The sequence below is a fragment of the Bos mutus genome, chromosome 19 (assembly GCF_027580195.1).
Source record: "Bos mutus isolate GX-2022 chromosome 19, NWIPB_WYAK_1.1, whole genome shotgun sequence".
Lineage (NCBI taxonomy): Eukaryota > Metazoa > Chordata > Mammalia > Artiodactyla > Bovidae > Bos > Bos mutus.
Window position 1 is genome coordinate 32,636,882 of NC_091635.1, and position 24,338 is coordinate 32,661,219.

The following is a 24,338-nucleotide window of genomic DNA, read 5'->3' on the forward strand; positions in this document are numbered from 1 at the left end:
GTTGCTCAGTTGTGTCCAACCCTTTGCAACCCTGTGGACTGTAGCCCACCAAGTTCCTCCATCCATGGGATTCTCCAGGCAAGAATACTGGAGTGGGTTGCCATTTCCTTCTCCAGGGGATTTTCCCGACCCAGGGAACGAACCTGGGTCTCCTGCATTGCAGGCAGATGCTTTACCCTCTGAGTCACCAGGGAAGCCCAAGATATGTCCAAGATAAGTAAATTTACCAATTTTCCTGTCAATCAGTATTATTCACATGAAATTCAAAGAGATATTGCATAAATTGAAAAGCAACTCTAAGATGTATTAATATCAACATTTAAACTTTCTTGTTGTTTTTGCAGCCAATTTACATAATACTATTGATTACAATGAAAATTTCCCACCTATTTATGTTATAAAACTTTTCACTAATTTGCACCATGAGAAATTTCAATTTTAGCATAAATTCTCATCTCTGTCTAGTTAATTTGCAAATAAGCATTTTCTTTCTTTGAAGCTTCACTTTAGCTCCTTCATAACCAATATATCAGTAAGATTGTATGCACATTTTTTTTCCAATTTTAATTATTTTCTCTACTTCTTTTTTCTTATTGGAGTATAATTGCTTTACAATGTTGTGTTAGTTTTTGCTGTTCAACAGAGTGAATCAGATATATGTATACACATATCCACCTCCTCTTGAGCCTCGTTCCCATCCCAACCCACCCTACCCCATCCCAACCATCGGGACCATCACAGAGCACTGAGCTGAGCTCCCTGTGCTACAAAGAAACTTCCCACTAGCTATCTATTTTACACATGGTAGTGCATATATATATATGCATATATTTTTTAATTTATAGAAGTGTTATCATGGCTTATATCTCACTCAGTTTCTCACTTATCACTATGTTTCTTTCATGTGTGCATCTAATCCTTTGCTTCTAACTGCTACACACTCTTTCATGGTGCCTGTGCCTCTTACCCAGGGATTCCCAGTGATGGAGACCCAGATTGCTTCAAGTCCTGCCACCACAAATCACGGTAAGGTGAATATCCTGTTCATGTCCGTTATGAGCTTATGTGAGGTTTTTTTTGGATGTATACTTAGCTTGATTGCTCTTCTAACCACGAAGCACTACTGCTTCTATCCCTCATATTTCTTAGCTTTTCCGTTTCTTTGCCTTTCTTTTCTTCTTCTGGGATATATTCTCTTTCAGTTCCCTAATACATTTCCCAGCTGTGTCCGTTCCACTAATTTTCAGGTCTACTGTGTGCTCAATTTTAGTTATTCATTTTTTATGCCTAACATTGCTTATTTTATTAAAGTTGTTTTCCTTATTTCAACTATTATACTTTTCTATATGTGATATTTCTGTTTGATTCTTCTTTATGTTTTTTCATTCTGGTGTCATATTGGTAATATTTGCCTTTATCTGTTTTGAAAGTGAAAGTGTTAGTTGATCAGTCACGTGCAATTCTTTGCAACCCCATGGACTGTAGCCCGCCAGGCTCCTCTGACCACAGAACTCTCCAGGCAACACTGGAGAGGGAAATCATTCCCCTCTCCAGGGGATCTTCCTGAACGAGGGATAGAACCTGAGTCTCCTGCATCGCAGGCAGATCCTTTACTCTTTGAACCACCTTTAACATGTTTATTAACCTACTTTTAAAATCTTGGTCTGTCCTGGTCATCTTTCTACTTAAAGGACAATCTGTCATCAAGTGGGTGTATCTATCTGAATTAGTTGTTCTCTTCACCTGTCTTGTTATTTTGCCCGTGGATACATAGGTTGCTCTGTTCAACAATGTGTACCAGTGCCATTTAGCTCAGGGGGTGAGGGTCAGGGGTGAATGAGTCCTAGGACTGAGAACCCCAGGCATCAAAACTCCCAAGTCAGTCAGACCCAACCCCACAAAATAACTCCTCATGGCAGACATCACCCTTTGCTCTCCACCTCCCACGGGAGAAGCAACCTTAGGGGGAAGTGCTTCTTAGATTGCGATTCATTTGCTTGGAGAGTTGAGGGGATGCAGAGAGGAAACAATTGTCCAAAGTTCAGTTCCCCCTCCTGTTTTTTATTGGCTCCTCATAAGCACAGTGCATCTTCAATGCCCCAATGGTACCCTTACCAGCACCCTTTTGTTTGTTTGTTTTACAGAATTTTGTTGGGGAATCATTGACATACAAGAATAGGCACATACATTAATTTGTACAGTTTGATAACTTTTGATATTTGTGTACACTCCCTAAACTAACGGCCAAATCAAAATAGAGCATTTATCTATCCATCCACTCTGAAAGTTTCCCCCAAAGTGATAGGTAGAAGGATAGATTTTAATGCTCCAGGGCACAAAAAGTTCATTGATAACTTTTTTATTTTTAAATATATTGCTTTTGAAGTATTTGATACTTAGAATATATGTAATGTTTATGTAAGTTATGAAGCATAAAACCAGTAACCATGAACCCATCTCCCACTTTAAGAATTATAACATAAAATAGCATTGATTTTAAAAAATGTTTTTATTGTAGTAAAAGTCACATAATATAAAACATATTATTTAAAAAAAATTTATTGGTCTTAGTTGGGGCTCTCGGGCATCTCTCTGGTTGCGATGCGAGGGCTGGTTCCCTAGTTGTCCAAATGCAGATAGAATCTTAATTTCTCGACCAGGGATTGAACCCATGTCCCCTGCATTGGAAGGTGGGTTCTTAACCACTAGACCACCAGAGAAGTCCTGAAAACACTATTTTAACCGTATTTAACATATAGTTCAGTGGCACTCACATTGTTGTGTGAACCAGCAGTTTGAATCCTGAAAGTGATGTCGCATCACTGTCCCAAGAAATTGCAGAGAAGAGTGATGAAAACCTCAGACACACTCTTTTTCTTTCTCTCATTCCACAGCCCTGCCTGGCCGCCTCCTGCCATAAACCAAAGCCACCGCTCACTCGCACCAGTTCAGAGTGGGGTCTCCCTCACCCGAGGAGTATCTCACAATTTTCTTCATTTCTTGGTATTTTCTGTTTATAATTCTTCCACAGTTGACCTTGGTGGGGTGCACCAGTCATACTGGTTCAATCAAGTTTAAGGATTTTGAGCACTTGCTCTGAGCTAGGCACTGCTCTAAGCATTATCACCTGTATTAACTCATTTAATCCTCACAGTCACAGGTTATATTAGCAGCCCCATTTTATGGATGGGAAAACTGAAATATAAAGAAGTTAACTAAGGGGACTTCCCTGGTGGTCCAGTGGCTAAGACTCCGCGCTCCCAATACAGGGGCTTGGGCTTGATCCCTGGTCAGGGGACTAGATCCCACACGCACAACTAAGAGTTCTCATGCCACAGCTAAAGATCCTGCATGTTGCAACTTAAAAAAAAATCCCACAGGCTTCAAGAAAGATAGAAGGTCCTATGTGTCGCAACTAACATCTGATACAGCCAAATAAATAAAATAAGTTAACTAGTTGTCTGCTGCTGCTGCTAAGTCGCTTTAGTTGAGTCCGACTCTGTGCGACCCCACAGATGGCAGCCCACCAGGCTCCCCCGTCCCTGGGATTCTCCAGGCAAGAACACTGGAGTGGGTTGCCATTTCCTTCTCCAATGCATGAAAGTGAAAAGTGAAAGGGAAGTCGCTTAGTCATGTCGGACTCTTAGCGACCCCATGGACTTCAGCCTTCCGGGCTCCTCCATCCATGGGATTTTCCAGGCAAGAGTACTGGAGTGGGGTGCCATTGCCTTCTCTGAACTAGTTGTCTAATTGGCAAATTAATCAGGACTCTGACCCAGGACTCTAACTCCTGACTGGGTCCTTGCGGCAGAGCCTGGCTTGTCCAGTGCCCTCTATGGGGACAGATAAAAGCAGTGTTGGCCAGGGATTGCCCCATGATGTCCAGCTGATGAGACACTGGCCAGAAGAGAGGAGGGGCTGGTGACAAGAACAAGGCATTAACAGCCAGGCCTGTTGTCAACAGCGTTTGATCCCAGGCAGGAGGCTCTAACTGATCTCTCTCAGGGCAGGACACAGATGCTGGTGGTCAGAGGCAAAGGGAGGAGGATGTGTGAGTGTGTGTCAGCCCAGCCCAGTCGGTCCCGGTGGTCTCCGTCCCGCCCTGTGCATTTGTCCAGATTCGACATGTGGTGTAAGCTGATTGGTGTGAACTGTTCTGCGTTTTCCATCTCCTCCTTCTGGTGGCAGCATGTGAGTGGCTGGACCCACTCTGGCTGGGGACCATGCGATGACTCCCCGGAGGCCGTAGTCAGGCTGCCGGTTCTTGCTACCTCTTCTTTCCTTTGCTTTGATTGGTCAACACATATTGAAGGATAAAACCCCGCCATAGGCCCCCTGAGGGGAACTCTCAGGAGTGTGTGTGCGCTTAATGGTGTCTTACTCTTTGGAATCCCATGGACTGTAGCCTGCCAGGCTGTTCTGTCCATGGGGTTCTCCAGGCAAGAATACTGGAGTGGGTTGCTATACCTTCCTCTAGGGGATCTTCCCAACCCAGGGATCTAACCCACATCTTCTCCGTTTCCTGGAAGGTGGATTCTTTAAGCCTTAAGGGTACTCTATGTGGATGAAATTGGAAGCAAATGTCAGTGACTGTGAGGCAGAATGAGGACCATAAGAAAGTGGAACCTCTGATCCAGTTCCTGGGGTCTCATGAACTGTGGGCATCACTGAGTTTGAGTAATAACCAGGCTAGTGTCGGGTATCTTGACTCCTGATGCGTGTTTCTTCCTGGGAAACCATAGCTCCCCTCTGGTCACTTCTGAAGTGCCAGCCACTTTGTTTTTAGCTGGGGTTGCTTAAAGAGAGTCAGAAATTGATTTGAGGAGCATCTCCTTCCCCACTGGGGTTTCAGGCAGGCAGGTTCCTCATCTGAATGTCGCTCACAGGCAGGCTGCCTAGCCCCAGGGAGCTGCTACATGCTTTCTGAGCCACAAATATTTTACTCCGTGGGTACCCAACGGCTGCCCTTCCCCTCTCCCGTTCCCTTCCACCTCTTTCTCGTTCCTAAACCCACACCTTACAATCTCGTTAGCCACTGCCACCTTAGTCATCCCTCCCTCCTGTGGGCCCCTCTCCTGGCTGTCTTTTTGGGAAACCTGAGATGCCAGAGCCCACCCCTAGCTTCCTCGGCCTCAGAAAGCAAAGTGAAATTGACAACTCTTGTTTCCTCTGTGCCAGAGATGGTTTGTGGTGCCTAACTATTATTTCATACAAATCTCACAACAGCTTGAGAAGAAAATGTTTACTGTTGAGGATCCTGAGGGTGCTGGGCCCAAGATTTAGAAATGGCAAAATCAGGATTCAGACCTGTGCTTGTCTGCCTCCAAAGCCCACGCCTTTTCTGTGTTTCCAGATCCCCCAGCCCGATTCAGCGTTCTCAGCTTTCTAACCTCAGAGCTCTGTTCCCAAGCAGGTTGGACACTTTGTTTTGCCTTAGAATTGAAAGCAATTAAAAAAAATTTTTTTAAGAATAAATAAAAGAGGAGAAAGAAGAAAAAGAAAGGAAAAGACAGCCTTCCAGCTGCCTGTCTTTAGGCGATCATACTTCTTCCCAGAATGATTAGAATAACTTGTTCTTCTATTCAACTGGTTATTTTTAAACTTTTAAACCATTGAACTATATCCTAGGAAATGACTGTGGGGCCTCCAGCATATAAACACACAGGAGTCATACTGATTGAAGTGGCAGGGGTATGTCCCTTACAGCCAGAAGCAAGTTAAGGAAGCCTTACATATCTGTTGACCACTGAAAGCTCCTGATTATCTCTCATTTTAGAGATAAGGAAGCTGGGGCCCAGACGGGGAAGTGGCTGGCAGTTAGGACTAGTAACTTCCGGCTCTTGTAGCTTCTGGCCTGCAGCTTTCTTTCTTTCTAATAATTTTTATTTATGTATCTGTTTTTGGTTGTACTGGGTCTTTGCTGCTGTGCAGGCTTTCTTTAGTTGCGACAAGCGGGGTGTACTCTTTGTTGTGGTGAGTTGGTTTCTCACTGCGGTGGCTTCTTTTGTTGTGGAGCATGGGCTCTAGAGCTCGGGGACTTCATGGCTCCCGGGCTCTAGAGCACAGGCTCAGTAGTTGTGGCTGTGTTGCTCCAGGGCATTTGGGGTCCTCTCGGACCAGGGGTCGAGCCTATTCTCCTGAATTGGCAGGCAGACTCCCGTCCTCCACTGTGCCATCAGGGAAGTCCCTGGCCTGCCGCTTTCTACAGTGTGGCTCTCTCTGCACCTCGTCCAGGAAGGGAATGTGAGTAGGGTCAGAGAGAGATGGAGAGTCTGGGCTTCCTCCTCCCTCCTTCCTCATCACCAACAACCTGAGCTCCCAACACCCTTGGAGGAGGTAGTCAGGGAGAGGACAGCTGGGGAGTACTAAAGGGTGCCAGCAGGTGACAAGGAGTCAGAAGGAAGATAGAAGGCAGAAGCGGTGGGAGGAGGAGAAAAGAGCCAAGGAGCTGCCATGCCAGCCCAGGACAGGACTGGCCTAGGGTTTGGGCCCTGGTCTTGCTCTAGGATCCCTTGGATGAATCCTGGTCCCCTTTCCTGCCTCAGTATCTCTCTCTCTCTCTCTTTTTTTTTTTTTTAAATACGTACTTATCTATTTGGCTGTGTGGGGTCTCAGTGTGGCACAGGGCCTCTCTAGTTGGGGCATCAGGCTCAGTAGTTGTGGCACGGGCTTCGTTGCTTCACAGCACATAGGATCTTAGTTCCCAAGCAGGGATAGAGCCCACATGCCCTGCATTGCAAGGCAGATTCTTATCCACTGGACCACCAGGGAAGTCCCCTGCCTGTTTTCATTGGCGGCTTCTCTGCTTACCGAGGGAGGGAGCACGTACAGGGTACAAGAGGGGCAGGTAGTGTAGGAGCACCACTAGACACAGGGAGCTGGGAACGGCTGAAGGTCTCATGGTAGCTCTGACGTTTCCTGGGCCTCAGGTTCCTCGTCAAACCAGGAGGGATGAGACAATCTCTAAGGGCCCTTTAGACTCTGATGATGTGGGACCTGGAGCCTATGCTGAGGGAACCCAGAGAACGGGCAGATGTGGACTCTGGAGGACCAGGTGTTAGGTGCTCTAGAAGTCTTGTTTTATAGGAAAGGAAACCAGACCTAGAAAGGCTCTGACTCTTCTGCTTCTCTCAGCTTTACTTCTCTTCATCCTCTGAGCTATAGAGCTGTGCAATTCTGTGCAGTGGATAAGCTTTTTTATCATTGTTTTTCTGAGCTTTTTTTTTTTTTTTTTAATAAAAACAGTACATGCTTGTAAAAATTTCCATGAATACAGGAAGTGAAAAAACTAAAAAACTGAAAATTGCTGTCATCCTCCTGCCCTTACCCTTCAAGTCCCCAGGGGTGTCTCCTGTTGACAGTTTGGTGTGTATTCTTCCTGACCTTTCTGATGAGCCACACACATACATGTCCCCCACTCTATGGGGTTATAGTATCAATTATTCAAGCACAAGTCTTCCCACGTGGCACAGTGGTAAAGAATCAGCCTGCCAATTCAGGAGACTCTGGTTTAATCCCAGGATCGGGAAGATCCCCTGGAGTAGGAAATGGCAACTCACTCCAATATTCTTGCCTGGGAAATTCCATGGACAGAGGAGCCTGGTAGGCTACAGTCTGGGTTGCAAAGAGTTGGACACAGCTGAGCATTCATGCACTGCATCCAAGCATAAACTTTAGAATCAAATACACCTTTGTCCTAATCCTAGTTTATAGCTCATTAGCTGAATGGCCTTGCTATTTGACTAGTTTTAGTCTCATTCTCCTCATGTACAAAATGGGAGTAATAATAATATCTACCTTATAGGATTGTAGTGAAGATTTAAGGAAATTTTGTATGAATGACAGTTAACTACAAGTGCCTGATACCTAGTAAGCACTACGCACGCACGCGCACACACACACACACACACCCACCCAGGGGGCACAGAGTGAGTTACAGGTATAGTGAAAATGAGACTCAAGTTTTCTGACCTCTAGTCTCATTGACTTTCAGCCGAACTGTCTGCTTCTCATTCTGGCCCTGCTGGGCACAATTTACATGCTCCATTTTTGTTGAATGAATGAAGCTGTAGGGGGTGAACCCAGGAATCTGAGGTCTGCGGGAGTTCCTGGGGAGCCAGCTCTGAGAGATGGAGGGTTTTACCCTGTGGATTGGGAGGGTGTGAGACAGTGCGGGTTGGCTGGACCAGCTGCTGCTCTGGTGCTGCAGGCCGGAGTTGAAACTCAGGGCAGAGCCGAGGCCCCAGTGTGGCTCTCGGCTTAAAGGATCTTGGCTTAAAAGGAATGTGCAGTGGGCTGCCTCTGCTCAGGAGGGGCTAAAAAAAGCCTGGCCCTCCCCTGGGCTTTGTGTGAGGGTTATCAGCTGCTCAAGTCAGCTCATCTCTCTGGCTGGACTCTGGCATTTTTGAGAGGCTCTGTTTCCCTGGCCCCTCTGGGTGTCCACCAATTGACAGGAAGGGGTCAGCCTTCCTGTCCCCGAGGTGGAGGCCGTGGGGAGTGTGAAGTGTGGGGGGAAGGGCCGGGGGAGGGGGCTGGTAGCCCCAAACCTGGTGACAATACACAGTTGTCAGCTGTACCCTGCTGGTGTTTCTTCCTTTTATAGTCAGCAGCAGTTGCTCTTGCTCTCACCCAGCCCCTCTCTGGGGGCTCCTGCCCAGGATAAAAGGGGCAGGAGGCGGCCCAGGCTCCCATCTCATCTCCCTGGCGCTCCACATCTCTTGATTCCTTCCTAGGTCCCACCTCCTCGGAAGAGCCCAACAGGACAACATGCCTCCCAAGAAGCCTGAGCCTAAGAAGGAGGTGGCCAAGCCAGCCACAGCCCCGGCCGCATCTCCTGCCCCACCTCCTGAGCCCCTCAAGGAACCTGCCTTTGACCCCAAGAGTGTAAAGGTGAGTGAGCCTCAGCCACTGGGATGGGGGTGGGGGTGACATTCAGGGTTCTCTTGGCCCTGGAGCTCAGAGATCTGCTTCATGGAGGCTGGACTGGGGTGAGGGCTGAGGTGTCTGCGCCCACGATCATAGTCCCAGGGGTGATGGAGAACGTGCTGGGGAGCGCTCTTTTGGTTGGTAGGCTGTTCTTTTTCCTCAAGAACAGCTTTCTGCCCTGACTGAGGAAGCCCTGCTCTGTTATCCCGCATTTGCTCGGTAAAGTCGGAAATGGCAGGGAGGCACAACCAACCAACCACCCAAACTATTTTTCAGGCACCACAGTGAAGAAAAAAGACTGTGTGATATCTTTAAGCGAAAAGACGCAGGACAATCACTTCCGGTTTATTGCAGAGTAGGTGATGTCAATAGCGAGGGAGCATGATTTCTGTGTGCTGGGGACTGGGAAAGGCTTCACTTGCAAAGACCCTTGCAGTGGATGGGTGGTGGGGGCAAGGAGACCCTAGGTAAGGTGAGAAGAGCCAGCTTGCCTCTCCTTTTCCCTACCCAGGTGGACCCCTCCTGCCTGTGGGTTCTAGAATCATTCAGCGTTTCTCTTCCTCCTTCACTTGGAGCCTTCACTTCACAAGAGGTGTTGAGAGTTTTGGAGGTTGCATCGCTTGACAGGCCGTCAGTTGTGGCCCAATGGTCAGGAGGCTGGGGTGTTCAACCCTCAGCCCGTCTATAGTCTCTTTTCTTCCTCATCTGTGCCCTTACCCTGGGCTCCTGCGTGGAGTATGCAGTGGTCCGACCCATCCCAGTCTGAGACCCTCTGTCTCAGCAGGTGTGGGGGCTGGGCCAGGCTTCCTTGGCTGCCCCAGCCCTGTTCCCTCTCTGCCCCGCCCTGCTCCCCTCACACTGGAAGGCTCCTCTCCTTGGAGCTGGTATAGACCCTGCCTGCTGATTCAGTCATTTTAGGCCTCTCAGCTATCTGGCCCAGCTGCTTAAGGAATGGAACTGGGAAGGGATGAGCCAAGGAAGGAGGGGCTCAGAGACCCCTGGAGACTCAAGCAGTTTAAAGCATCAGCGCCAGAATGTAAGAGGTCAAGTGGCTACTGGTATGAAAAGCTATTAATAACTGGTTGGGAATGGTGGGCCCTTGGGGATCTCAGCCTCAGGGCAGAGCTGGGGGGTTGGTGAGTTATCAGATCAAAATTACAGCTCAGGGCCTGGTTCTATGACAAAGAGGCCAGGAAACTAGCCTCCAGAACTCTAACTGGATGACACTTGTTGGTCTCCCAGCGTTCTTCCGAGTGTCCACAGCCCTGGGGGACCTGCCACCGTGCCCAGAACCATAGGGTTAACCTATGGTCATTCCAGTAAGGGAGGAGTTAAACAGACCTGGCTTGGCCAAGAGATGGAGGCAGTTTCCCCACCACTGGGCTTGGTTATGGGACACTCTGGGGAAACTGAGGCAAAGGAAAAGACCTTGAAAGTGTCCGAAGCTTTTCTAGGTCATACACCACTCCCTCTGTGAGCAGAGCCTAGCAAGAAAAGCTGACTATCTCCCCTTTTAGGAAACCTGTATTTCTGATTAGTTCTGATAACGTACTGTTCCTGTGGGTCAACCTAGTCTGGACAAGAGCTGCCTGCTGGTATCAGTGGAGTGCCTTCTCTTTGGCCTATCACTTCCCCTCCAGCACCCACCTTTCCCAATTTCTTGCCTCTGGTTGCAATTGTCTTCTCCATGTCTGGGTCTTCCAGTTCTAGGAGTTGTTGAAATTGCTTTAAAGTGGAAAAAAAATTAGGTATCTTTCACGAGGGTCATTTCCCCTCTTATACTTACCCAGTTCCTTTGCTTAGAAGGTTCTTTGCTCAAAGACAGAGCAAAAGTATAAATGAAATAAACCAGACGAAGACAAATACTTCGTGGTAGAACATGCCTGTGGGATTTAAATAAAAATAAAAAGTCAAACTGTAGAAACAGAGAGTAGAAAAGTTGTTGCCAGGGGCCGGTCTGAGGATCTAATGTAAAACATGGTGACTACGATCAGTAATACTGTATTGTATAATTGAAATTTGCTAACAGAGTAGAGGGCTTCCCAGGTAGCACTAGTGGTAAAGAACCTACCTGCCAACGCGGGGGACATGAGAGACACTGGTTTGATCCCTGGGTCGGGAAGATCCCCTGGAGAAGGGAAAGGCAATCCACTCCAGTGTTCTTGCCTGGAAAATCTCATAGACAGAGGAGTCTGGCGGGCTACAGTTCATGGGGTCACAAAGAGTCAGACGTGACTGAAGTGACTTAGCACAGCACAACAGAGTAGAACCTAAGTGTTCTCACAAAAATAAAATAGAAAATAAATAAATAAGGTGACACATTATCAGTTAACACATGGGAGGAATTCTTTCACAATGTATACATATATTAAATCATCACAGTGTACACTTTCAATATCTTACAATTTTGTCAATTATACCTCAATAAAGTAGAAAAAATTTTAAAAAAAGATAAAGCAAAGGTAAACTTAAGTCCAATGTGTGTGGTTATGACTATATATTCTGATGTTATGTTTTTATATTAATATTTCTTACACGTTTACTCCTGGGACTTAAAGCATTGCAAAGTAAGGCAAGTAGCACCGTTCCTCAGAGGGTTCATTCAAGGCATCCTTTGCCCCATTTGGGGGGTTTCTTTAGCTTTCTGGCCACCGTCACCTACACCTCTGGCAAAGTCCGTCCTGGGCATGGCCAGTTGCTTTCCCCACACAGTGTAACCTTTTTCCTGCTCTCCTAGCTCATTCTGGCCACCTTCAGGGGTTCTCATTAGTGACGTCAGCTTTGGATGGGCACAGAGCAGCAGAACCAGAACTAGGAAGAAGAAGAAGATGCTCCAGGATTGGTCTCCACCACCAGTGGAGGGCGGATTTGAGGGGGTGGTGGTGGATAAAGACCATGAAGTAACACATGAGATGCTAAATTAAAATGATGACTCATGCTTGTTCATTGTCATTCATCTTCAGAGCTTTCCACCTTCTGCTTTTATACTCAGATTTGAATTGAGGGGAAGAAAATCCAAAATGTACTCCTTGCAACAAATAGTTTTTGAGTACCTACTCTGTGTCAGGTTTTTTCTTTCCAATTCCCTGCCCGGTGGGGACCCGGCTTTTAAGGAGCCACGGTACACGTAAAGGCATGACTGGAAAACAGGAAGCATCCTGGGCTCGCTCACACTAGGCTTCCCTGCAGGGTGCCTGGGAGGGATGTGTGCTGAAGGAGGGGCTGGAGTGGAAGGGGGTGAGGGAAGGCTTCTTGAAGGAGGTAGATTGAAAGTCAGTGTCAAGTAGAAAGGGGAGAAACCATTTACAGTGGCTAGGATGGAATTTACATTTGATCCAAAGGAATTATAATAAGGAGTTGTGTGGGCTCCAGAGTTATTCAGAGCACTTCTCTTTCCCTCTCACTTGGAGCCATCACTTCATAAGTGGTGTTGAGAGAGCTTTGGAGGCTGCAGTATTTGATAGGCTGTCAGTTGTGGCTTGGTCGTCAGGAGGCCAGTGTCTGACTGTCAGCCCATAATCTCCTTCCCTCCTCATCTGGGTCTACGGCAGGTGACCCAGCATCCCCGGAAGCTGTTTCTGCTTCTCACTGGAAGCCGTTAGCAGTCCCAGCCCTCATTCCTCTGTGTTTCTCTCCACAGATAGACTTCACTGCTGACCAGATCGAAGGTGAGTACTAATAACTCCAACACCCCCTCCACACCCTCTCTGTTGTGACTCCTGGGGAAGGGGTTGTCATGATCACCGTAATAGTAATCATCAGTGTCACTGTCATCACCATCATTGCTATTGTCACCATCACCACCACCACCATCATCATCACCATCATTTCATCACCATCATCACTATCGTCACCATCACCACCATCACCATCACCACCACCACCATCATCATCACCATCATCACCATCGTCACCATCACCACCGTCACCATCACCACCACCACCATCATCATCACCATCATTTCATCACCATCATCACTATCATCACCATCACCACCATCACCATCACCAGCACCACCATCATCATCACCACTAGCATCACCATCATCACCACCATCACCATCACCATCATTTCATCACCATCATCACTATCGTCACCATCACCACCATCACCATCACCACCACCACCATCATCACCACTAGCATCACCATCATCACCACCACCACCAACATCATCACCACTAGCATCACCATCATCACCACCATCACCACCATCACCATCATTTCATCACCATCATCACTATCGTCACCATCACCACCATCACCATCACCACCACCACCATCATCATCACCATCATCACCATCGTCACCATCACCACCGTCACCATCACCACCACCACCATCATCATCACCATCATTTCATCACCATCATCACTATCATCACCATCACCACCATCACCATCACCACCACCACCATCATCACCACTAGCATCACCATCATCACCACCACCACCAACATCATCACCACTAGCATCACCATCATCACCACCATCACCACCATCACCATCATTTCATCACCATCATCACTATCGTCACCATCACCACCATCACCATCACCACCACCACCATCATCACCACTAGCATCACCATCATCACCACCACTACCATCATCATCACCACCACCATCACCATCATCACCACCATCACCATCACCATCATTTCATCACCATCATCAGTGCAAACCTGTATTTGAGTCAGGGTACACAAAGGCATGACGGGAAACAGTTATGCAAAATAGCAAGTATAGGGAATTCCCTGGTGGCCTCATGGTTAGGATTCTGGGCTTTCACTGTCAGGGTTCAATCCCTTGTCAGGGAACCAAGATCCCCAGTGCGGCCGAAAAAACAATCCAAAAAACAAACAAAAACGCCACCACAAACAAACAAACAAAAACGAAACAGCACGTATGGGTTTGCTCTTTTTTGACTGTTCTTACTTAAGCACTTTACATGCGTTAATTTATTTAATTCTTACCACAACCCTATGAGGTAGGGACTATCACCACCCCACTTTACAGGTGATAAAACCGAGGCACAAAGAGGTTGGGTGGTCTGCTCAGTCTCACACAGATAGTTGGTGGTAGAGCCAGGATTCCAACTAAGGCAATCTGATTCCAGACTTGAGTTCTGAACAGCTCTGCCAGACAGCCTGGAACATAACAGATGCATAGCAAAAAAAGTTTTTTTTTCTTTTCTCTACACTAAAATCCAAGATATTTAAAAGCCATCATTTCTGTTCCTGTTATTGAAAAGCCCTCCTTAGGCTACCAGCTCTCTCCCTCTGCATCATGAAGTCTGCCAAGATGCTCAACCCCCTAATGGTGGCAGGCCCAGCGGTGTCTTGGGGGGACCCTAGTCCACCTGTGGTGTCCATCAACTCTTCTCTATCTTTGATGAAGACAATTTGTTTTCTCAATGTTATATAAATATTATTAAGTGTAGCTTCTAGGCAAGTCCCTCAGCCCTTCTTTTGTAGGATTCTGGTGTTTTGAGAACGAAATGTTTCATCATGTGATGTCTACTTTAGAGCCTCACCCTCACTGCAATTTATCCCTCTGTTTCCCCCATCAAATCACTCTTGGACAGAAAATCATATGAACTGGAAGGGACCTTGATTTTAAGCACTGACTATGTTTGAAAAATTAAACTAACACAAGCACATGATAAAAATTAGTATACTACTTAAAAATAAGTAATGAAAATAAAAATATTTTCCCCTTGCTTTCCTTTCATGCTGATCTGCTCTCCCCAAAACAATCATTGTTAACAGGTCTATGTATCCCTTGATAAAAATATATCATGTTATACCAGTACATATGTAAGTATGTGTAAAGTTTACACAGATTGAGTCCTAGGGTACATACTGTCCTGCATCTTTCATTTAATATGCATTTGGGTTCAACAATATATAACACAGTATATATTATTTAATAATCTATTTAAATGTTTTTTTATATTTAACACAAAACAGTTCTACCTCATTCTTTTAAAACATTGTATAGATTCTCACATGTTGATACACTTTTTAATCCAATTAGTTCATATTGCTAGACCTTCAGATTATCCCCAGCTGGGGGAAAAATCATTATGCTTTCCCCAGGAGACTTTCCTAGCAATGAGTCAAAGTATATGTGCATTTTATTTTTTTTATTCTTAAAAATTAATTAATTAGGCTGCCTTGGGTCTCTGGGGCACACATAGTCTTCACCATGTGATGCAGGAGCTTATGTGACAGCTCACAGACTCTCTAGCTGTGGAGAGTCGCTTAGCTGCTCCTTGGCATATGGGATCTTGGGGCTTCCCAGATGGCGCTAGTGGTAAAGAACTCGCCTGTCAATGCGAGAGACATAAGCGACGCTGGTTGGATCCCTGGGTCGGGAAGATTCCCCCGGAGAAGGAAATGGCAACTCACTCCAGTATTCTTGCCTGGAGAATCCTGTGGACAGGGAAGCCTGGTGGGCTACAATTCACAGGGTCGCAGAGTCGGACACGACTGAGTGACTAAGCACACACATATGGGATCTTAGTTTCCTAACAGGGATGGAACCGGCGTCCTGCATTGCAAGGCAGATTCTTAACCACTGGACCACCAGGGAGGTGTCAAGTCTATGTGCATTTAAAATTGTAATAGTTATTGTCAAGTTTCCCCTCCCAAAAAGCCAGTTACTCACAAAAGGGGCGTGATGATGGCAGATGCATTTTGAATCTAGTGAACTAAATCTGACTCCATTTTTGTATTATTCTGTTGACAATCACTTTCTGTCAATAGTCTGGAGTGCTGTGAAATTCTTAAAATTAATTTTAATGCATTTTAGTTACATATTATGGACTTCCCAGGTGGCTCAGTGGTAAAGAATCTGCTTGCCAATGTAGGAGACGCGGGTTCGATCCCTGGGTCAGGAAGATCCCCTGGAAATGGAAATGGCATCCCACTCCAGTATTCTTGCCCGGGAAATCCCGTGAACAGAGGAGTCTGGCAGGCTACAGTCCATGGGGTTGCAAAAGAGTCAGAAATGACTTCGCGACTAAAGAGTAACAGCAAGCTAAATTTATACTCATTGTAAATACAAACACAGTGATATGCAGGAAGACTAGAAAATCAGTGATAAACATTTTTCATTTCCCAAGTGAGAATCCTGGTCAAAGCCAACTGGGACAGCTAGCTGCCTCTTTTCTCCGTGAAGATTTTCAGGGCTGGGGCTTAGCTGATTCCAGGCTTTCGTCCCTCTGACTTCAAAGGCATTGTTCCTTAGGTTGGATTAGAATTGTTTCTGTTTTGATCTTGCTCCCATCTCTTCCTTTGCTCCTTGGTCAAGCTGAAGATGATTTTCTTCTGTTTTGCTGGAAGAAGCTGAAGATGATTTTCTTCTGTTTTGCTGGAAGAACACTATTTGGAACCAGGAGACTTGGCTATTAGCCCTAAATCTGCCACTGGTGACCCTGAGACTTAGGGCAAGTCACTTCTTTAAACCTGAATTTTCTCTTCTGCAAAGTGAAGGTATTCGATTCTCTTCAATTCAGAAATTCTGTGATTCTTTTGAGCGTTCTCTAGATAACCTCCATCTATTTGAGATAGTCATCAAATCCTTTCTTAGCTTTGTAATCTCCGGGTGATATAACCCCAAATTCTTTTATGTTTTTTTTTTTTTTTCTCATAGGAGCTAGTTTCTAACTCCTGACTTCCTTCTCTGGTCCCTCTCCAGATTTCCATATCCCTTTGGAAAGGTATCAGCATTGCTCATTGCTCTAGCAGGCAGCTCGCTACCAAAGAACTTTGAGAAAAAGTTTCTTCAGAGACCATGAATGTCATCTCTCATATACGTTGAGATCACTGGGCTGGTTTTCCCCCTAGTTGCCATCCTAGACTTCAGTGTCGGGTTTTTATGTGTGCGCCAGCCTTCCCAGCAGGCAGGAACATTCACTGGGACAACAGGCCACTTCCTCCTCCTCTCTCCTCACTTGTTTTCCCTAATAGTTGGCTGGAAGTCACATCTGCAGTGGCCTATAAATGAGGATAGTAATATCTATAGTATAAAGTTTTTGTAAATATAGATGGGGTAATTCATGCAAAGTTATCAACTCAGAGGCTGGCCCATGACAAGTGCTCAAACCATAGGTCATCATTCTTATTCTTGTTCAATCTTCCTGTTAAATATCATTCTTTTATGTGGAGACTGCATCTTTAAGTTTGCCCTCGCTCTTCTGAATGAGTTAGGAGATCCAAAAGCTTGAGTGCAGATTCAACTACTGTATTTATCGGACAATGAATTTGTGCCAGAAGCCATGCTAATAGCTTTACATGTTAAGAATTTAATTCTTCTAACAAAGCTGTGAGGTTGGTGCTATTCCTTTTGACAGAGGAGGAAACCAAGGTTCAGTGAGGTTATGTGGCTTGGCTAAGATCACAAAGTTAAGTGTTAAAATTGGGATTAAAGTCAGTGAGAGATTACTAACAACAGTATTGTTGGGGAAATGACAGAGTTAAGATTTTTTTACATGCGCTATTGTATTTTATTTGAATGTAATTTAAGGATCCTATGAGGTAGGTGCCATTTATAAAAGAAGAGGTTTATAGAGGTTAAATATTTACTTGCCCGAGGTCACATAGCTAGTAAGCAATGGAAATGGAATTTGAACTCAATTATTTAGTAATTTGAAAGACATGCGGTTTTATCTCTTTGCAATTCATACAAAGCCTAATAAAGAGCTGCAGGTAAACATCTTGGGGAACCTGTTTTGATCTGTGGAATGATTTGTAAATAATCCATATGCGGCCTCTAAGGAAGCAAGTGTTTCTAAAGTACTTAGAGAGGATTAAAAGCAGCTTTTCTCCTAAGTAGTTCACACATTCTTCTCAGGTTTATATTGTTAATCCACTTTGTAAACCGCTTCTTCATGGGTAGCACAAGGGTACTTCAATGCCATACCCAGTCCAAATTGTCCCCGGTAATGAGCTGGTTGAACCCAAATTGATGAGGAATTAGGTTGTTTGCAAAGGGCCCAGGAGTGCCTTCATTCAGCCTGGTGCCCTGGACTCCTGTACTGGTATCTTCTGGGAGTCTGGCTTCAGAACTAGAAATATAATAATAACCACTTGCCTGCTTCCCTGGTGGCACTGGTGGTAAAGAATCCACCTGCCAATGCAGGAGATGCAAGAGACGTGGGTTTGATCCCTGGATTGGGAAGATCCCCCAGAGAAGGGCATGGCAACCCACTCCAGTATTCTTGACTGGGAAATCCCATAGACAGAGGAGACTGTCCATGGGGTTGCAAAGAATTGAATGTGATTGACCCCACATGCACGTGTGCACACATACACACACACACACAGTTAGCTAAGTCACTTAACACGTGCTAGACACCATGCTTGGGGGCCTTTGTCATCCCCCCCGCAACCCCAACAGGTGCACACTGTCATTCCACCTTACAGCTGAGAGACAGAGGGCCCACGGAAGTTGGGAGTTTGCCCGAGGCCACCTGTGGGTCAGTGGCAGAGCTGGGGTGGGTTGACTATCCAACCTTGCCACCTTGTCTGGCCTGAGAGCTCCCTTTCAGCCTGGGACAGGCATTACTGTTATTGGCTGACTTCTGAACGGGTCTTATCCCTTTGCAAAGTGGCTCCACACACTGCTCCCTCCTTTGGCACTCAACTGGGAAGGTCAGGTGAGGACTGACTCTTGGTGTGTTTGCTTAAGGAAACTGAGACCCAGCCCAGCTTATTCCACATTGGTTGGCAGAGCCAGGAGGGGAACCCAGGAGTCCTGACTCCTGATCCAGTGCTCTTTTTACTTCCCTGCTTTTTTTTCACTGTCAGGCACCTCACCTGCAGAGGGAAAGATGAGTGGATGGGAAGGGTAGAGGAGGGGAGACGTCAAATGATGTGACAAGTGGTTCCTGGAAGAGATCCCAGGCCCAATGCTGGAACAGGTCATGGGGGCTCCAGGACAGTGCTTTAGTTGTCAAAGATGGGGTGGGCATGGGTTCCAGGGAGGGGCTGGCGTGCTGGCTGTAGAGAAATATTTTATCAACTCCATTGACCTGTTCTTCAACAAGGGTAGAAGCTGATCAGCCCCTAGTCACTGCCTTCGCTTGGCCCCAGGGGGCTGCAGTCAGTCTTTTCTCTGCAGAGTTCAAAGAGGCCTTTTCGTTGTTTGACCGGACCCCGACCGGAGAGCTGAAGATCGCCTATGGGCAGTGTGGGGATGTGCTGCGAGCCCTGGGCCAGAACCCCACCAATGCCGAGGTGCTGCGTGTCCTGGGCAAGCCCAAGCCGGAAGGTCAGCCTCCCCTCTCCACCCCTGGGGCTCTCTCCCTTCAAGACCAACATGCTCTCCTCAGGTTACCTGCCTCCCATTGCTAGAATGACCCGGAAACATCTGGCCCTTGGTCAGTCCTCAAAAGAGTGTGACCTGGGCTTGTTCTCATGTTCTCTGTGAGAGTGGGAGCTCCTGGGGAGCAGGCGTGACTTTCTACTGCTTCAGGGCACCTGGGACATGAGGCAGGGGGGGCTAGGAGGGAAATTGGGAACTGACCACCGCCCCCGCCTCCACCAGAAATTGTGGGTGAGGTGTTACAGCACTGAGATGTCCCGTGACCACCATGAGTTGTATCACAGATAATGTGTTTCTGATAATACGGCACTGAGATTGCAAATTATTCATTTAATATAAATTAGAGCAGACTCGGGCTCAGCTCTATAATGATGCCTGTTTCACTGGTTTGCATTAGATAGGTTTTAGTGAATGAGGGCTTAGAAAGTGGTACAAGGGGTCCCATTTGTGAATGTCATCTGTCACTGTGGCAGTCAGGCTAACAGCTGCCCTAACACATGAGTCCTTCTGAGGGGCCGGGGCTGGGCAGACCTGGGCAGGAGCCCTTAGCCAGGGTGGATCGTTTCTAGAGATTTCCTGGGCCCTATATTGGGGCCTTCCTACCCTCTTCCTTGGTTCTGGGTCCTTCCCTTCCTACTCTTGCTGTGGAAGAAAAGGTGAAGGATGTGGGTCAGAAAGGACCAGAGGACCAGGAGCCTGCCTGTGTCAGTAGAGCTTCTCAGAGGGCAAAAGATATTTGGGTCTTTCCATTGTGGGAGGTTTCTGGGTTATAAAAGAAAGCAATGTCAGCCTTGGGATACTTAAAAATGGTTTTACCTCTATGAAAGTATTGTTTTTTTTTAACTTTGGTAAATATTCAAGAGTTTTTATTCCAGGTTTCTCATCTTTTTCCTATTGTTCAGTAGGAATTCTTTAAATAATTATTGCAATCTGTAGTTTAATAACAGAAATTGTCTTTTGCCAATTTCTTTTTGCAGTTTATAGCTTGTCAAAAACACAAAAGTAAATTAAAACTTTTAACACACCACAATGTGGGAGACAGGTGCTAGTCATTATTGATTCAGACTTGCTCCAGGCGGTGGGGACTAGTGAGGGGACCCAAATTTGGAGTTGTGCAGTTTTCTTTTTGCAGTCTTGTCGGTTTACCCTTGAGACTGGGAGTATCCGAAGTCTAAGTTGTGAATGTGAGAATGTGAGAACTTGGGGCTGCTCACCTCCCTGCCCCACTGGCCGCCTGGAGTTCAGAGGTCAGGGTGGAGTCACAGGTCCCGGGTCCTTTCACTGAGAAGAGTGCCCAGAGCCAGCTCTTGCCGGGCTCCTGGGGCTTTGTGCCCTCCAGGATTCCTGACTGGGGGCCCCACCCAGAAGTGATGGCAGCCGAGCTCTGGGCTAGCCTGGCAGAGCCGGCCGGATGAGACCCCTCCCGAGCCTCTGGTCCCCTCAAGCTCACGTCGAATTCCTTTCCTTCCCGGTCCCCGCCGGAAGAGATGAATTCCAAGATGCTGGACTTTGAGACCTTCCTGCCCATCCTGCAGCACATCTCCCGAAACAAGGAGCAGGGCACCTACGAGGACTTCGTGGAGGGGCTGCGTGTATTCGACAAGGAGAGCAATGGCACGGTCATGGGCGCTGAGCTTCGCCACGTCCTTGCCACCCTGGGTACGTATGCCCGCCAGGCAGGGGCAGAGCCCAAGGGAGAGGAACAGAAGAAGCATGGTGTATGTTGGGGTGACGTGGGGCTCCCTGCATCCTGAGTCTCATGTTCTGGTCCAAGCCCGTCTCCCTGGGTTCTGTAGGTACCATCGTCCCCAACTGGGTTTGCTCAGCAGGGTTGGAAGGAGAGGAGAGCAGGCTGGCAGAGCAGGGTGAGGCCTGAAAGGTGGGACCCAGGGCCCCTGTCCTTGTCTTTGCCTCTGTCACTAGGGCCTTGGTCTGCTCACCCACTGGTGGCTGTAGGCAGAGGGAGAGACCTTGGGGGCTAGGAAGGGTCTTAAGACCTTGACTCCACCTTTCAGAGCCTTAGGGGTGGTTTGGTTTGACCACTTCCTTGATCCAGGAAGTCCTGTGCCATCAGACTCAAGGGGGTGTTTGGGTTTGGCCGGTCCTCCTTTGCCCATCTGTCATTAAGTGCCCACTGTCTCCCACCCCAGGGGAGAAGATGAGTGAGGCTGAAGTGGAGCAGCTGTTAGCAGGTCAGGAGGATGCCAATGGCTGCATCAATTACGAAGGTACCAGCTCATTTCGCACTTCCTCGGGCAGCCAGGGATGGGGTGGGGTGGGTACATTTCCGGCCAGGAGAGGCTGCAGGACAGAACAGATGCAGGAGTGGAGGATATGTGTGCCCCACGGTCTTTGGTGAGCTCCCAGTGGATATTGCTCTTTTCCCTCCTGGGAGTGAACATTACTGCATAATGGAAGCAGCGTGGATTTTGGAGATAGCTCTGTGATATACCAGCTGGGTGATCTTAAGCAAGTCGCTTACCTCCTCTTAACATTGGTTTTCTCATCTGAGCAACGGGGTGATGCTGGCCCCTTTCCCAGGGTTGCAGGGATTGGCAGAGATAATGTAGCTCATTTCATCCATGTCTGGTATCAGCACAGAGAGGGCACACAGAGCAGCGGTTAGTTCCCTTCCTTTCTTCCACCTTCTCCCCATCAACCCCAAACAGGAAAAGAAATCATAGTCTGAAGAAAGGGTGGTGGGAAGGTTTGCAGTCTGGTGGTATAAAGCAGGAGGGGTTTAAGGGGCCGAGAGGGGCCATGTGATGTGGCTGTTTTCCGTCTTCTTTTCCAGCCTTTGTCAAGCACATCATGTCTGGGTGAAGCAGACCCCTCCAGGGTGAGTGCAGCCCATCCCCGGGGGGTGCCCAGAGCCACACCACATGCCCTAGAGCCCTTCTCTTCCGGCTTCACCCCCTCGAGGACACTTCAGGAGACAGAGAGCAGTCTGGCCCCACCCATCGCCCCTGCATTCTTAATGCTCCCGTCATCTCCCCTTCATCCCTTCCTGCCCTGCCCCTGCCCTCCTTGGTCTTTGCATCCAATCTTGACCCACCAGTCACACCCTCCTGCCTCTTCCGGGGTCTCTCAAGGCCAGACGAATCGCTCAGGTGGGGCTTCCTCTGTGGGCTTCTGGCTGTGAGGAGCCAGGTTGCAGGTGGAAGAGAATGTCCTGGGCCTAGGGCCTTGACCCTGATCCTCTTCACCCCCTTCCCTGAGCCCCTACGGCCTTGGTGCCGGCTGGTGGAGGTGGGGTCATCATCAGGAGCTGGGGTGTGGAGGGGGAAGTAGAACCCTTTCTGTCTCACGCTCTCTTTCAGGTGCCTGGCCCGGGGCCTTAGCCCAGGTGAGTTACCAAGAGGCCCAGAGTGACTGAGCTGGAGCTGGAGTCCTGGACTTTCCACTGCGTGGCAGCCCTGGGGACTTCAAGGGCCCACAGTCCTCCCCATAAATAAACAGCTTCAGCAAGGCTGGGCTGAGGTCCCAACCAGCCTCTGAGTTGTTTTTTAAAGCCAATTAATTTGTTGAGTTGGGTTTTTGTGAGTGTGTGTGTGATAATGTCACCTGAGGCCTCATGCATATTCCTCAGAAGAATGAGCAATATCTGGGAGCTGGGGGACATGGGCCGGGGCCCAGGGAGCTAGAAACAGGAGGGTCACACCGTGAGCAGAGAGTTTTGGAAGGGTCTTCAGTCTGAGGAGCTGTTATCAGGAGGAGCTTCATTTCCTTCCAAGGCTCACTCTCTACCTTAGGTCTGTCTGGGTGACAAGCAGAAAGAGGGCCACTAGGAGCCCTGGGGATACCAAGGGATCCTCAAATGGTCCTTGCTTCCTCCTCTTCTTTTAAAAAAATTGTGGTAAAATGCGCATAAAATAACGGGACTTCTCTAGTGGCTCAGATGGTAAAGAATCTGCCTGCAATAGAGGAGACCCGGATTCAATCCCTGGGTTGGGAAGATCCCCTGGAGAAGGAAATGGCAACCCACTCCAGTATTCTTGCAGCACATAATATACAATTTTCCATCTTAACAGTTTTTAAGTGTTCAGTTCCGCAGTGTTAAGTGTGTTCACATTGGTGTGTAGCAAGTCTCCAGAACTTTTTCATCTTATAAAACTGAAACTCTATATCCATTAAACAATAAATCCCCATTTCCCCCTCTCTCCAATCCCTGGCGACCACCATTCTACTTTCTGGATCTATGAATTTGACTACTCTAGACAGCTCATATGAGTGGAGTCATAGTGTATTTGTCTTTTTGTGACTGGTTTATTTCACTTCACGTAATGTCTTCAAGGTTCATTTGTGTTGTAGTGTGAGAATTCCCTTCTTTTTTAAGGAGGAATAGTGTTCCATTGTATGTGTGCAGGTACCACATTTTGTTTATGGTTCTTGTAACTTTTGATCACGCCACATGGCATATGGGATCCTGGTTCCCTGACTAGGGATCTAACTTGCACCTGTCCCCTGCATTGGAAACTCAGAGTCTTAATCATTGGGCCACCAGGGAAGTCCCAGTCCGTGTATCTTCATATGGGCCCCTTAGGGGTCTCTTCCCCTGAGAGCAAGGCCCCTGATGCCTGTGGGCACCTCACTGACTCCCTGGCCACATCCAGGACTCCATACAGGACTCTGCATCAGGGAGAGCATCAAGGCTTCAGAGGGAGCACAGACCTCAGGCTGGGCAGGCAGGGGTGTGGCGGGAGGCAGCTGGGAAAAGGAGAGACAAGTAACCAGAGATTGAGAAGGGGACAGACCAGGTCATGAAATGAGAGACACACATATGAGCAGAACCCCCTGGATGGGGGTCCCCACATCCCTGAGAGCCCCCAAGGTGGATTAGACCCTCCTCCTCTCACAGCCTTTCTGCTGCCCTCTCACGGCATCCAGCTGCAGAACTTTGCGAAACACCCTTTATAAGTCCAGCCAAGGCTGAGAGTCCATGAGCCCAAAAGGGAAGTTGTCACGGGAAGCTGAGAACCATGAGCCCAAACTCAGCCTCCTCAGAATTTAAAGTCTGGTTGGGAAGATGAGACCAAGGCCCATGTGTATCTTTTCTTCTGTGAGGAAGGGGCTCCAGTGATGG

At 47.6% G+C, this 24,338-nt stretch overlaps 1 protein-coding gene across 2 annotated transcripts in view; it reads left to right on the top strand.

The window, feature by feature from the left end:
* The window catches only part of MYL4 (myosin light chain 4), a 38,111-nt gene extending 15,346 nt beyond the window's left edge, over positions 1–22,765 (top strand). The window contains exons 1-8 of one of the 2 annotated variants that reach the window (XM_070390020.1): positions 977–1,026; positions 8,733–8,889; positions 12,566–12,593; positions 19,052–19,201; positions 20,741–20,914; positions 21,406–21,483; positions 22,050–22,094; positions 22,576–22,765. In XM_070390020.1, coding sequence (XP_070246121.1) covers positions 8,767–8,889; positions 12,566–12,593; positions 19,052–19,201; positions 20,741–20,914; positions 21,406–21,483; positions 22,050–22,078 — 582 coding nt within the window. In that variant the 5' untranslated portion in view covers positions 977–1,026; positions 8,733–8,766 and the 3' untranslated portion in view covers positions 22,079–22,094; positions 22,576–22,765. Of the gene's footprint in view, positions 1–976; positions 1,027–8,732; positions 8,890–12,565; positions 12,594–19,051; positions 19,202–20,740; positions 20,915–21,405; positions 21,484–22,049; positions 22,095–22,575 lie in introns of those variants that run through there. The other variant, XM_005905337.3, reaches the window with a different exon arrangement.
* Positions 22,766–24,338: the final 1,573 nt, after the last annotated feature.